Source organism: Bombina bombina, chromosome 2 (assembly GCF_027579735.1).
Source record: "Bombina bombina isolate aBomBom1 chromosome 2, aBomBom1.pri, whole genome shotgun sequence".
NCBI lineage: Eukaryota > Metazoa > Chordata > Amphibia > Anura > Bombinatoridae > Bombina > Bombina bombina.
This window is the reverse complement of record NC_069500.1, coordinates 419,468,814-419,484,564: the sequence shown is the minus strand read 5'-3', so window position 1 is coordinate 419,484,564 and position 15,751 is coordinate 419,468,814. Positions and strand designations below refer to the sequence as shown.

General features: G+C 39.8%; 1 protein-coding gene across 1 annotated transcript in view; it reads left to right on the top strand.

Annotated features, from left to right (window-relative positions):
• The window catches only part of PI4KA (phosphatidylinositol 4-kinase alpha), a 442,522-nt gene that overhangs the window by 331,281 nt on the left and 95,490 nt on the right, over positions 1–15,751 (top strand). The window contains 2 exon segments of the mRNA XM_053701959.1: positions 11,222–11,377; positions 11,701–11,780. Of these exon segments, the coding sequence (XP_053557934.1) occupies positions 11,222–11,377; positions 11,701–11,780 (236 nt within the window).

Below are 15,751 nucleotides of genomic sequence, written 5' to 3'. Positions count from 1 at the left end.
AAGAGTCAACAGCTCCCCACCCGTAATTTATGTGGGGCGTCCTTTTATTCTTCTGGTACCTTTCAACCTGATATTTCTTCTACTGTTCCTCTGCAGAATGACTGGGGGTTGAGGGAAGTGGGAGGAGTAGTTAAGCCTTTGGCTGTTGTGTCTTTGCCTCCTCCTGGTGGCCAGGTTCTTACTTCCCAAAAGTAATTAATTCAGCTGTGAACTCTTTCCATCAGAAGAAAAGGAAATTATCAGGTAAGCATAATTTATGTTATTCAGTTTGACTCTTGTGATATAATGAGCCAATTTGTCAAGATACATATTTTTAACATTTAGCGCGCTCTCATTACGGCTGTTCGCTGTGCCGTTTTTAGGAGCAGTTGGGCTGACAAGAGAGACTGTTTTTTTCAGAAACTTTTTTCCCTGGTGTGCAACGCGCGGTTTATGCTTGCTGCGCAGTTCCTGTTCAGTGTCAGGTTTTGACGGTCATGTGACACGCCTATTCGATACGGAGAGGTGCAGCGCCATTTCTCCTCTGTATTCAATGGCTGAGTGCGGCAAGATTGTCTCCGTGCCAAATCTTGTCTATGGATCTCAGAGTATAACCGTTATTCTCCTGAAAGTGCGATAAGGCATCTTATTATATCTGAGGTGAAAGTGCGATAAGGCATCTTATTATATCTGAGGTGTAGAGGTGTCTGTAGTAGTTAAGTGTATAGCATATATATCGCTTGTAACGTTTTTTTTTAGTATCAGTTGGAATTTTAAGTGAAAGTACTTTTTCCACCAAAATTTTTTCTTTATGTGGGGAATTTGTGCTTAAGGCTTTGGTCATGGAATCTGAAGATATTCCTTTTAACACATGTTTATTATGTCTAGAGGTCCAAAATGTTTTGCCCATGCAATTTTGTGACTCCTTTTTAGCTAGACCCTAAAGTATAAGGATAAATTATTGCCCTCTGAGCCTGATGTTTCTCAGGATGATGCTGTTCAGGCAATGCCACAGCTTTCTCCTCAAACGTCCTAAGCCTCAATGGCGTCACATACAGTGCCCTGCGGTTCCTCTCAGTCTCCTGGAGGAGTTTATTTGCCTGCAGATATTGCTGCTCAGGTATCTTCTGCGGTATCTGCAGCATTATCTGCTTTTCCTATATTAAAGGGAAAACGCAAGAGGAAGATTAGAGATTCAGATAGTAAGGTTTTTGTTACATCTGCTACTCAGGTTGCTATACCTCATACAGTATCTAACAAAAGTGAGTACACCACTCACATTTTTGTAAATATTTTATTATATCTTTTCATGTGACAACACTGAAGAAATGATACTTGGCTACAATGTAAAGTAGTGAGTGTACAGCCTGTATAACTGTGTAAATTTTCTGTCCTCTCAAAATAACTCCACACACAACCATTAATGTCTAAACCGTTGGCAACAAAAGTGAGTACACCCCTAAGTGGAAATGTCCAAATTGTGCCCATTTAGCTATTTCCCCTCCCCGGTGTTATGTGACTCGTTAGTGTTACAAGGTCTCAGGTGTGAATGGGGAGCAGGTGTGTTAAATTTGGTGTAATTGCTCTCACACTCTCTCATACTGGTCACCAAGTTCAACATGGCACCTCATGGCAAAAAACTCTCTGAGGATCTGAAAAAAAGAATTGTTGCTCTACATAAAGATGGCTTAGGCTATAAGAAGATTGCCAAGACCCTGAAACTGAGCTGCAGCATGGTGGGCAAGACCATACAGCGGATTCACAGGACAGGTTCCACTCAGAACAGGCCTTGTCATGGTCAAAGTTGAGTGCATGTGCTCAGCGTCATATCCAGAGGTTGTCTTTGGGAAATAGATATGTGTACTGCCAGCATTGCTGCAGAGGTTGAAGGGGTGGGGGTCAGCCTGTCAGTGCTCAGACCATACGCCGCACACTGCATCAAATTGGTCTGCATGGCTGTCGTCCCAGAAGGAAGCCTCTTCTAAAGATGATGCACAAGAAAGAAGACAAGCAGACTTAGGACATGGATTCCTGGAACCATGTCCTGTGGTCCGATGAAACCAAGATAAATTTATTTGGTTCAGATGGTGTCAAGCGTGTGTTTTGCGGCAACCAGGTGAGGCGTACAAAGACAAGTGTGTCTTGCCTACAGTCAACCATGGTGGTGGGAGTGTCATGTTCTGGGCCTGCATAAGTGCTGCCGGCACTGGGGAGCTACAGTTCATTGAAGGAACCATGAATGCCAACATGAACTGTGACATACTGATGCAGAGCGTGATCCCCACCCTTCGGAGACTGGGCCGCAGGGCAGTATTCTAACATAATGACCCCAAGCACACCTCTAAGATGACCACTGCGTTGCTAAAGAAGCTGAGGGTAAAGGTGATGGACTGGCCAAGCATGTCTCCAGACCTAAACACTATTGAGCATATGTGGGGCATGTCTCTAACATCCACCAGCTCCGTGATGTCATCATGGAGGAGTGGAAGAGGACTCCAGTGGCAACCTGTGAAGCTCTGGTGAACTCCATGCCCAAGAGGGTTAAGGCAGTGCTGGAAAATAATGATGGCCACACAAAATATTGACACTTTGGGCCCAATTTGGACATTTCCACTTAGGGGTGTACTCACTTTTGTTTCCAACGGTTTAGATAGTAATGGCTGTGTGTTGTTGTTTTGAGGGAACAGCAAATTTACACGGTTATACAGGCTGTACACTCCCTACTTTACATTGTGGCAAAGTGTGATTTCTTCATTGTTGTCAAATGAAAAGCTATAATAAAATTTTTACAAAAATGTGAGGGGTGTACTCACTTTTGTGAGATACGGTAAGTCTGATGAGGAGGATACATCAGTAGCCTCTGAAGGTGAAATCTCAGATTTGGACAGTAATTCCTTCATCTGATGCTGAAGTAGTAACCTTCAGATTTAAGCTTGAACACCTTTGTGTATTGTTAAAGGAGGTTTTGGCTACTTTGGAAGACTCCAATACTCCTGTCGTTTTCAACCCTAAGAAGTCTAGTAAACTTAATAAATGCTATGATGTTCCTTCCACTGTTGAAGTGTTTCCTGTTCCAGATCGTGCAACGGAGATTATTTCACAGGAATGGGAGAAGCCAGAGATACCTTTTTATCCATCTCCCATCTTTAAAAAGATGTTTCCTGTCGCTGACTCCATTAAAGATTCATGGCGCACGGTGCCTAAAGTAGAAGGGGCCATTTCTACTCTGGCTAAGGGAACTTCTATCCCTATTGAGGATAGCTGCTCTTTTAAGGATCCAATGGACAAAAAGCTGAAGGCTTATTTGAAGAAGATGTATGTTTATCAAGGTCTTCAATGGCAACCTGCCGTTTGTATTGCCACTGTGTCAAGTGCGGCATCTTTATACATTGGAAAACGGACATTTCTGTGCTGATATATTTTTATGACCTAACAGGAGTGTTTTGACCTCTAATACAAAGTTTATTCTGAGGTCTGTGTATACTCTTATAAGTGTAACTTGTAGAGACATGTTTAACACTGTATAGGAAGATACGATAAATTGTTTCAATTGTTTCAATTGCCACTGCATTTAAAAGTACTAGATTTGTTTTATATATTGATCTAACTATAGATTGTAACTTTTTAACTGGTCAATATTGTAGCAATAGTATACAAACACCGGTGTTTAGTATTTTTAGCGTCAAGGATGTTTTTATGTGTATATTATTTCAAATGAGATTTGTTTTGTCTAGGTATATACCATAGATTATTAATAAATTGAATTATTTTATAACTCTATAACAATACTGGTTTTTATACTACAGATACACATCTGTGAATAACAGAACAATCATAGTTTCCTCTTTTTAGAATACACAACATAGAATAGAATATACTAGGAGGACATTTATTTATCTTTTTATTAATAATATATTTTTTATTAATAATATTATTATATAGTGAATTTTCCTTTTAAATTTATTGAACAGACACCACTAAAGTCGAAACGGCATTCATTTGCGCCACCTTATACATATTCAATTTAAGGTTAAGACCTTGTTTGGACCTGGTCTGGCAGAAATAATTTCTAATGTTACGGGTGGAAAAGGGTCTTTTCTACCACAAGACAAGAAGAATAGATCTAAAGGACGTCAAAGTAATTTTCGTTCCTTTCATAACTTCAAAGAAAAGTCTTCCTCTTCCTCCTCTTCCAAGCAGGAGCAGTCCAAGTCTTCTTAGAAGCCCAATCAGTCTTGGAACAAGGGAAAGCAATCAAAGAAACCCACAGCTGAGTCTAAATCGGCATGAAGGGTTTGACCCCGATCTGGGATCGGATCAAGTGGGGGGCAGACTTTCTCTGTTTTATCGAGCATGGATATGAGATGTCCCAGATCCCTGGGCTGTGGACATAGTATCTCAGGGTTACAAAATAGAATTCAAAACCTTTCCTCCCAGGGGCAGGTTCCATCTCACAAGATTATCTGCAGATCACATAAAAAGAGAGTCATTCTTGAATTGCGTTTAGTACCTTTCTTCCCTGGGAGTTCCACTTCCAGTAAGGGAACAGGGTCTAGGATTCTATTCAAATCTGTTTGTGGTTCCCAAAAAAGAAGGAACTTTGTGTCCTATTCTGGACCTAAAGTGTCTCAACAAGTTTCTAAGGGTACCATCCTTCAAAATGGAAACCATTCGGTCCATTCTTCCTTTGGTCCAAGAGGGTCAGTTCATGACGACCATAGACCTGAAGGATGCGTATCTTCATGTTTCCAAGTTCTTGAGATCGCCTTTCTAGACAAACACTTTCAGCTTGTGGCTCTTTTTGGCCTTGCCACATCTCCCAGAATTTTCTCAATGGTTCTGGGGGCTCTCTTGGCAGTGATCAGGTCTCAGGGAATTGCACTGGCGCCCTACCTATCTTTTCAACAAGCAAACTCTCATACAGAGATCTTGTTGACTTTTTTACGTTCCCACGGTTGGAAAGTGAATCTGAAAAGAGTTTCCTTGTTTCAGCTACATGGGTTTGTTTTTTGTTTTTCAGGGACCATAATAGATTCCCTACCTATGAAAAATTTTGTGACGGAGGTCAGAAAATCAAAGATTCTCTCCGCTTGCCTCTCTCTACAGTCTATTGTTCGGTCACCAGTGGCTCAATGTATTGAGGTAATTGGTCTGATGGTCGCTTCCATGGACATCATTCCTTTGACATCATTCCTTTTGCTCGATTCCATTTGAGAGCTCTGCAGTTATGCATGCTCAGACAAAGGAACGAAGACCATTCGTATCTGTCTCAGAGGATAGAGCTAGATCAGTCGACAAGAGATTCTCTCCCATGGTGGCTTTCTCAGGAACATCTGTCTCAGTGCACATGCTTCCGGAGACCTTCCTGGGTGATTGTGACTACAGACGCCAGCCTGCTGGGCTGGGGAGCAGTCTGGGACTCGTTAAAGGGGCAGGGACTTTGGACTCGGGAGGAGTCTGCTCTCCCCATAAAGATTCTGGAGTTGAGAGCGATGTTCAATGCTATGATGGCTTGGCCTTAGTTGTCCTTAGCCCAGTTTATCAGGTTCCAGTCGGACATCACCTCAGTGGCTTACTTCAACCACCAGGGAGGAACTCAGAGCTCATTAGCCATGAAGGAGGTGGCTCAGATTAGTCAGTGGGCGGAAGCTCACAATTGTTGTCTATTTGCCATCTACATTCCAGGAGTGGACAACTGGGAAGCAGATTTTCTGAGCAGACAGACTTTTCATCCCGGGGAGTGGGCTCTTCATCCGGAGGTGTTTTCCAGGATAAGCCTCAAATGGGGGGTGCCGGAGTTGGATCTGATGGCGTCCCGGCAGAATGCCAAGCTTCCAAGGTACGGTTCAAGGTCAAGAGATCCTCAGGTCTCCCTGATAGATGCTCTGGTGGTTCCTTGGGATTTCAGTCTAGCATATCACTCAGCATAGGGCATCCGTAATTCTATTAGCCCCTGCATGGCCTCGCAGAATCTGGTATGCAGACCTAGTGAAGATGTCATCTCTTCCACCTTGGAGGTTTCCTCTGAGGAAGGACCTTCTATTATGTCCATTCCTTCATCCAAATCTCGTTTCTCTGAAGCTGACTGCTTGGAGATTGAACACTTAGTTCTGTCTAAGCGTGGTTTTTCTGAGTCGGTCATTAAGACCATGATCCAGGCTCGCAAGCCTGTTACTAGAATAATTTACTATAAGGTATGGCATAAATACCTTTACTCGTGTGAATCCAAAGGTTACTCTTGGAGTAGGGTTAGGATTCCTAGGATTTTGTCCTTTCTTCAGGAGGGTCTAGAGAGAAAGGATTGTCAGTCAGTTCTCTGAAGGGTCAGATTTCTGCATTATCTATTTTGTTACACAAGTTTTTGGCGGATGTGCCAGATGTTCAATCTTTTTCTCAGGCCCTGGTCAGAATCAGGCCTGTGTTTTAAATGTGTTGCTCCTCCTTGGAGCCTTAACCTTGTTCTTAAAGTTTTGCAGCAGGCTCCGTTTGAGCTATTGCATTTCATAGATATTAAGTTGTTATCTTGGAAGGTTTTGTTTCATGTTGCTATCTCTTCTGCTTGGAGAGTCTCTGAACTCTCGACTTTGCACTGGGATTTGCCTTACCTTATCTTTCATGCTGATAAGGCAGTTCTTCGTACTAAGTTGGGTTTTCTTCCTAAAGTGGTTTTCGAATAGAATTATTAATCAGGAAATTGATGTTCCTTCTCTATGTCCTAATCCTTCTTCTCATAAGGTACGTTTGTTGCACAATTTGGATGTCATGCATGCTCTAAAATTCTATCTACAGTCGACTAAGGATTTTCGCCAGTCTTCTACCCTGTTTGTTTCTCAGGAAAGCGTAAAGGTCAGAAGGATACTGCCACTTCTCTTTCTCTTTGGTGGAGAAGTATTATTCGTTTTGCTTATGAGACTGCTGGGCAGCAGCCTCCTGAGAGAATTACAGCTCATTCCTCTTCTTGGGCTTTTAAAAATGAAGCTTCTGTGGAACAGACTTGCAAGGCTGCAACTTGGTCCTTTCTGTATACTTTTTTCAAATTTTACAAATTTGATACTTTTGCCTCGGCGGGGGCTTCTTTTGGGAGAAAAGTTCTTCAAGCGGTGGTGCCTTCTGTTTAGGTCTGCCTGTCTTGTTCTCCCTAACGTAAAAATGAGAAAGTTGGGATAGCGCTAAGACTAGCTTAGAGATAAAAAAAAAATATAAAAAATAGCAAGGAGCAATAATCCACTATATAGTGTTCATAGATGAATGCAAAAGGTTAAAAAAGGAAATTAATATTGATATGATATAAAATAAATTGATTTATGTGAACAAAAAAACTTCCAGATTCATAGCTAGGGACATATGAATTGATTATAAAATAGATGTGATGCTGATCATTTATTAAGGCTAAAAGCACATCTATTTTATAATCAATTCATCTGTCCCTAGCTATGAATCTGGAAGTTTTTTTGTTCACATAAATCAATTTATTTTATATTATATCAATATTAATTTACTTTTTTAACCTTTTGCATTCATCTATGAACACTATATAGTGGATTATTGCTCCTTGCTATTTTTTATATTTTTTATCTCTAAGCTAGTCTTAGCGCTATCCCAACTTTCTCATTTTTACTTTTGCAACAGGTAAACACTGGAGGTTTGTTTACCTAATCTGGGATAAGCTTATTAGAGACAGAGTGTTGCATCTTAATATCACTTTTCTTGTCTGTCTTGTTCTCCCTCCCTAGTCATCTGTGTCCTCTAGCTTGGGTATTGGTTTCCACTAGTAATTGATGACGTTGTGGACCCTCCATATCTTAGGAAAGAAAACAAAATTTATGCTTACCTGATAAAATTATTTCTTTCCGGATATGTAGAGTCCACGACCCCTCCCTTAAATTTAAGACAGTTATTTTTTACTAAAGCTCAGGCAGCTCTACGCCTTTGTGTTATTCCTTTTTTTTTTCCCTTCATTTCCCTTTGGTCGAATGACTTGGGATTATAGGTAGGGGAGTGACACTTAACAGCTTTGCTGTGTTGCTCTTTTCCTCCTCCTGCTTGCCAGGAGTGATATTCCCACTAGTAATTGATGACATTGTGGACTCTCCATATCCGGAAAGAAAGAAATTAATTAGGTAAGCATAAATTTTGTTTTGCTGTTCTCTGGTTGCTTGGGTTTCTCATGTTGCAGTTGCTTGGGTTTCTCATGTTGCAGTTTGTGTTGACAAATTGTGGAAAGAGTCGAGAAACCATCCAGTAACATTGATGCCTGTAGATAATAATGACAGAGTTAGCAGGGGATGGAGTGAGATTACATTATTTTACTGAGCTAGTAAGGAAGCTGACAGCAGTGACTGGTAAGGTAGTAGTTTATGGAATAATAAAATTTTGTTCCATATGATAAACTAGTAGCAAAGAGATGGTACATGTTAACCAGTGTAGTCTATAGAAGGTCAGATTAGGAAAATTAGTTTTACTCATGCAGTTTAGATAGTAGAACACAATAACAATAGTACAAGTAACGGTGCTCGGACAAAATGCCAACGGACAGAATGCCGAAGCACATTAGTCAGGCAGACATAGGTCTGAGAGACTGTGTTCCGAGGTCGGCCGAGGGCAGATATGATCCAGAGTGCTCTGTTCTAATTAGAGCCTCGGGCACCACAACCACCACTGGGAACCTAACCATGGGTTCCACACTGCACAACAGGCTTTTATGTAACTATCATCTATTTGTCTGTCTTTCGATCTGTATCTATCCTTATCTGTCTGTCTGTCTATCTTTCGTTCTGTATCTATACTTATCTATCTTGTGGCCGGACTGTTATCCGACAACTTTTTGTCTGTCTGAATATTATCTGTTACACAAATGTCCGTCAGATAACAGTCCAGCCATGAAAAGAATAGGTAACCTAAATTTATGCTTAACACGCTTGGTGCACATACCATGAAAATTTAAGGTGACAAGAGGTTAGAATTTAAGACTAGAGAAAAGAAGATTTCAACTTCATCAGAAGTTAATGTTTTTTACAGTAACAGCAATTAAAGGGATATGAAACACAATTTTTTTTATCACGATTCAAATAGAGCATGCAATTTTAAGCAACGTTCTAATTTACTCATTTTATTATGTTGTTTGTTCTCTTGGTATCTTTATTTGAAAAAGCAGGAATGTAAGCTTAGGAGCCGACCCATTTTAGGTTTAGCACCGTGGGTAGCTGATTTGGTGGCTACATTTAGCTACCAATCAGCACGTGCTACCCAGGTGCTGAACCAGCAATGGGCCGGATCCTAAGCTTACATTTCTGCTTTTCAAACAAAGATACTAAGAGAATGAAGAAACATGTAAGAGTAAATTAGAAAGTTGCTTAAAATCGCATGCTCTATCTGAATAATTAAAGAAAAATGTGGGTTTCATATCCCTTTAAAGTTGTGGAACACACTTTGGGCCTAATCATAAGATTACCCTGCTTGGAGAGAAATTCTAGTGTAGTCTAAACGGGGAACTTACTGAATGCTATAAGAAAAAGGGCTGAACCTGAAAGAGAAATGAGAGATGACTCCCATGAAGCTTTCCGCTCAGATGAGATGGTGTTCTCTGCATTTCTTTATGTGATGGAGAGATGAGCACTGCATAACATAAGAATTGTGTTACACATACACTTGTGCTTTTTATTTTATATTAATTTACAATTCACATTGGGTCTTTTTATTATTATTATTACATTTAAGCTTTGCACTTTCTATTTTGTATTTTAACACGTTTACAGTAGATTTAGATACAGCAATTATTTTAAAATTTCTTGTTATGTTTTTAAATGATCTATACTATAATCGCGTTTGTAACGCGTCTGTCGGTGTCGCCAGTTGCACACGCATTCTCAAAGGAATCTTGGCAGTGCGAGGTGAAGCTGCATCCAGATGGATTCCGAAAATGGCAGGCCAGCCTGCTATTTTCGGAATCCACAGGGATGCAGCAAAGACAAACAGACCATTACAACAACGACAAAAATAACCGCCCGCGATAAGTATTTAAAAAAAAAAAAGCCCGTACGAACTATTAAGAAAAAAATAAACTAACTGCCCGCTCTTCGGATGAAGAGGAGCCTCCATGCCGCCGAGGACCACTGCCGACGCTGCCACAGATGACCACCGCCGAGGATCACAACATCTGGGAAGACCGCTCCGGATCTCTGCTCCGCGCCGCCTTCGCTGTGGATGAAGTTGATGACCCACCTGAAAGAAGACCTTCTCCGCCGGACTTCTGAAACTGTGAGTACCTATTTGGGGCTTTAGTGTTAGTTAGTTTTTTAATTTTTGGGGGAGGTTTGATTTTTTAGATTAGGGTTCATTGGGCAATTTCAAAAAGAGCTGAATGCCCTTTTAAGGGCAGTGAAAAAGTGCTAAATGTCCTTTTAAGGGCAATGCCCATACAAATGCCCCTTTAAGGGCAATGGGTAGTTTAGGTTTATTAGTGTTAGTTTTTTTTTATTTTGGGGGGATTTGGTGGGTGGGGGGTTTTACTGTTAGCGGGGACTTTGTTTATTTTTAATATAAAAGAGCTGGTTTCTTTAGGGCAGTGCCCTACAAAAATCCCTTTTAAGGGCTATTGGTAGTTTAGTATTAGATTAGGGGGTGTTTTTATTTTGGAGGAATTTTTTATTTTTATAGGGGTATTAGTTTAGGTTTAATTTCATTATTTTGGATAGCTTTGTTTATTTTTATCCTGTATTTTTACTTTTTTATATTTTGTCGCTTGTGCGGTTGCATTTTTATCACATAGCCTGCCCTCTGGGCATGCTTAGCAACTAGTTTAAAATAAAAAACAAAGTGTAAATGCAGCAGAACTCTCATGTCTTGCAGTGCTATACTGCACTGGGCTCGTCTCTCCTTCACATTCATAAATGCAGGGAAAGCCCCTTGGAGAAGCAAAAATCTGCCTTTTTATAATATTCTGAGGGATTTCACGGTGCTGGAGGATCATTTTATATCATCTTATCTGAGAGGAGAGCTTTAGATCATCAGACCCTATGTGAGTTTGCAATGACAACAGCATGATTCAATCATTTAAAAAAGTGCTTGGATAATAGAGCTCAAATTTCAAACAGAATTACTTGTGTTGTCTATCAATTTCTGTCTTGTTTGCAATATCATACCAATATAACCACAGAATATGACTGGGATTGGAATATTCTGCAGATATCTTATAATAGGGTATGATGCATATTGTGACTTGTTTGTTTTTCTTTTACTGAAGATAACCAAGATCCTTCAATGAATAGCCTTTCTGTGATGGCAGATGTCACCCGTAGTAACCTTGATGTGACAGTTGGTTCTCGACAACAGACTGCTCAGGGCTGGATCAATACATACCCTCTATCCAGTGGCATGTCCACTATTTCCAAAAAATCTGGTGTGTTTGTCATTTTTCTTTGCTTGTTTTGTATTTCATTACTATTGTCACAATTCAGCTGCCATCTTCTCAAAGCTGTATGCTCAAATTTAGGGGAATTCGCTCTAGGTATCTTTGTATGAGCTTATTTATAAAGATCTCAGAAATTTGGAAAAGTTTCCATAGATTAACATATGAGATGTAGTGTTCAGTTTTATAAAATTGAAAGTTGACACTTTAGCAATTTTAGCCAAGCTACTTTATGGCAAGTTTTTTTTTTTTTTTATACCTATAAAATCTATATAAATCTATAATATTTTCTTTTATTATTTTTCTGTTTGTAGGTTTGGCCAAAAAAACAAACAGGGGAACTCAGCTACACAAATACTACATGAAAAGGAGGACTCTTCTGCTCTCTCTTTTGGTAATGATCCTATAATTTCCTAACATAACTTTTAGTGTCTGTGCATATGTGGAATGTCTTGATTATTAGGTTCTGTTTAGATTTTGTGTCCTGGCATATTTAATGGGATATAAAACCTACTGTTTTCTTTTGTGGAGGTAGTCTACAAAAATCCTTACTTGAGGGAATTCATCTCCTAGCCACCAGGAGGAGACAAAGACACCCACACCCCAAACAAAGATGTAAGTATCCCTCCTACTTCCTCTCCCACCTCAGTATTGTCTTTGCCTAGTTTAGGAGAAGGTGAAGATTGGGCTGTTCTGCATTTTCATCAAGATTGCAGGGGATATCAATCCCACATTTGATGTTCAGACCACTTCAGACTTGGCTTTCTCAGATTGGTTCGTTTAAATTTGCTTTCAATCCGACAACATCACGGTGGTTACTTATTTCAATCATCAAGTTGGTACCACAGTGCTTTGGCAATGACAGAGGTTCTCTCAATCAGAAATTTTCATTCTGTTGATACCACGTTGGGATCTATCGAGGAGACCGACCTCCTGATGTTATGTCTGATCCACAAACTCCCCCAGAGTTGGATCAAGGTTGAGTGATCCTCAGGCATAATTGATAGACGCTTCAACAGTCCCTTGGGCTTATAATTTATTTTACTTCTTCCCCAAAATGTGCTTTTTCCAGGGGTATTTGCTTGATTCAAGCAGGAACAAATCTCTGCATTCTAATAACTCTGCTTTCTCAGTTTGACTGCTGGGAGTTTTAACATTTAGTTCTTCCTCAGAGTGTTTTTCTTCTTTTGTAAACTTATGATGGTCCACAGTCCTCCATAACATATGGGATATATTTCCCACCACTAGGAGGAGGTAAAGAACCCATATCAGAGCTTAAAATCCCTTTCACCTCCCATCTTTCTCATAGTTTTGTTCTTGGCCTTGTAGGAGTTGGTTGAAAATAGAGGTTGTTCCAGCTACTTGCTTATGGATTACAAATTGGGAGCTTAGACCTATGTGAGACCCAGAGTCCCTAAAGAGTATCATTTACAAAGAAGGCAGAAAAGACTCTTCACAGCAGCTGAATGATACAGGGACATAGGAATAACCTGTAATGTGCACAGTAGGGCTGCACGATTAATCGCATATGCCAATTAAAACCGTGATTAATCACCGCGATGTAAAAACTGCAAGAGTATGCGATTTTTTTGCTAAAAAAAATAATAATCCTCAGATGTGGCTGTACTGCATTGATCTGTACTGCATTGATTTGTATGTGATTTCTTGCAAACCAGCTCCATCTAGTGGTTGCTTTTAGCACACATTTGTAAAATGGCTGTTTTACTTTCACTTTCTGTTTGATCGGCTGCTACTAAGATCACAATCTATAGAAGTCTAAAAGCAGAGCCCATGCAGGAGATGTGAAGAGGAAGGAAAGCCACTTACTTATATTTCCCCCTAGGGACATCTGCAGTCTGAAACTTAGGGTATATAATCATTATGGAACCTCCCACACAATCTCCTGCTCTCCGAGAAACGACTCAAATACATAGCAGATGCATTTAACCCCCGACTGCCAAAAAGGTTAAAACTGCAGTCCCCTCTGCTAGCTAGCTGCTGGGTTAACGGCACCTACAATGTATTTGATATCAGTAAGGCACAGCATTTCTGAAAGGAGCAGCCCCCCATCCCTACTGCTACATGCCTGTATTGGATTCCTGCACAGGAGCAGAGCTCATTTTCAGTCAAGATAAAAGGTTTTAAAAAAAGAAGAAAAAATACATATATATATATATATATATATATATATATATATATATATACAGGAGAAGGAAGGCACTCACTGGTCTTTTAATCAAAGACAGATTTATTCAAGCGTAACGTTTCGGGGGGACACTCCCCTTCCTCAGACCTCAGAGTGTGTCCCCGAAACGTCACGCTTGAATAAATCTTTCTTTGATTAAAAGACCAGTGAGTGCCTTCCTTCTCCTGTATATTGATTTGCGGGCACCCTGGCATATGGACTTTAGAAGTGAGAGTGCTCTCTATCGAATTATATATATATATATATATATATATATATATATATATATATATATATATATATAAATTAACATACACATATATGTGTGTGTGTGTATATTTTATTTATATATATATATATATATATATATATATATTGAATTCAAAGTAAAAAGACCACTATTGTCCAGCACTAAACTATTATTTCATAAATAGTAATCCCTAGGGGAGAAAGCAAGAGGACTAAAGGGGACTAGTAAGCTGAACAAAAAGAGACCACCTTTCAAATAGCAAACCTTAACAATTTGTATTAATAATTGGCAACATCATAGCAATTTGAATCTATTGGGCAATAAAAACTGCAACATAACCAAGTTCATACAACAATGTCCATAAACACATCCTAAATCATGGATAACATTTGTTGAACACCTGTAAGAATTGCAGGTACGATCTTCACAGAGGATATAGTAATTTGGAATGTTGTGTTGGAAACTTTGTTTTGTATTTGTAATCCACAGGTAGCATAACTATGCATTAAGTCAGTACTGCAGACATCATCACTATGTGTTATATAGCATGCAGTCAATCACACCCTCTGACTTTCAGACTATGGGATTTCCTCAATTAGCCGCTTCACAGAGGTGATAGTGTGTACAAGTGTATACTTATAAGCAGTTTATGCAAGAAAGCAGATAGCATATGTCAACATGCAGGTAAATCGTGATATATGTAGCGAATGTTAGTATGCCGCAAATGAGACAATCATGTTAAGCTTCAATCCACAAAATATTATACATGCAAGGCAATCTTTCACACCATCTGACTAATTGGTAACAGATATCATTCTTTGTCATAACCGCTTCACAGAGGTCTCAGCGTGTGTTGCAACATAGCGATAAGATTACCTGCTCCAAATTGGACAAAGATAGACGCTACATATCCATTGCATTGTCACCTGTAATGGTAGTTCCCAAACACATTCTTCATTTTTTCAAATTCTGGTTGATAGATAGCTGGAAGGCTCTTAAATGCACAGCACGCCTTCACTCATATGCCCCATTTGACAGAAACAAATTGAAGAGGCAGTGTTCAGCTGTTAACACCGCCGTGGTTCCACTGCTTTGCGCGTTTCACCCGTTCTATACATACGGGCTTCTTCCGACTTGATATCATTGGTGTATACTTTGTTAGTCCATAGCCACCTAGTACCAAAGAGTGGCAATTGGCTATCTAGAAAACACAGAAATGGCAACTATAAATGTATCCATTGCTCAGTATGCACTAATATGTTAATAGGTGATACATTTTATGACTCCAAAGGAATACTACATAAAATTAAGGGACATATAACTTGCAAAAGTGAAGGTGTAATATATATGGTGTCATGTGACTGTCCAATGATTTACATTGGTAAAACCTAGAGGGAGTTATAAGAAAGAATAAAAGAACATAAACGTGACATTAAAAATAAATGCATTAAACACAGCAGTGTGGCTAGACATTTCATGGAGTGTCACAATAGCAATAAAAATCTGTTACACTTTAGAGGGTTAGAGCTTGTAAATATTAAGAGCAGAGGGGGGAATCTGGATAAGTCTTGATAAAGGCGCAACAGAGCGCTGAAACGCGTAGACATAGACAATCCTGTGTGGATTAAACAGGCTCCAGAGAACCAGCGATACTGAATAGAATACACTCCCCCCACGATCCGGTTACCCGATTGGCCCTCCAATAGTCACATGGAACGGACAACGTCAAACAAATGAGTAGGAAGTGAGCTGCCGGGAACTACCAAACAGAGAGACGCCGACTCGAAACGGATTCCAATTTCTCTCACATAAGGTAAAAATACTTACGAGCCGCTTCCCAAGACCCTTGAAGAAAAGGAGGTAAGAGCGATCAGTGGTCCGGTTAGGGGGAGTGCCACTAAATCGTTATCATACACATCCTTATTTTGGG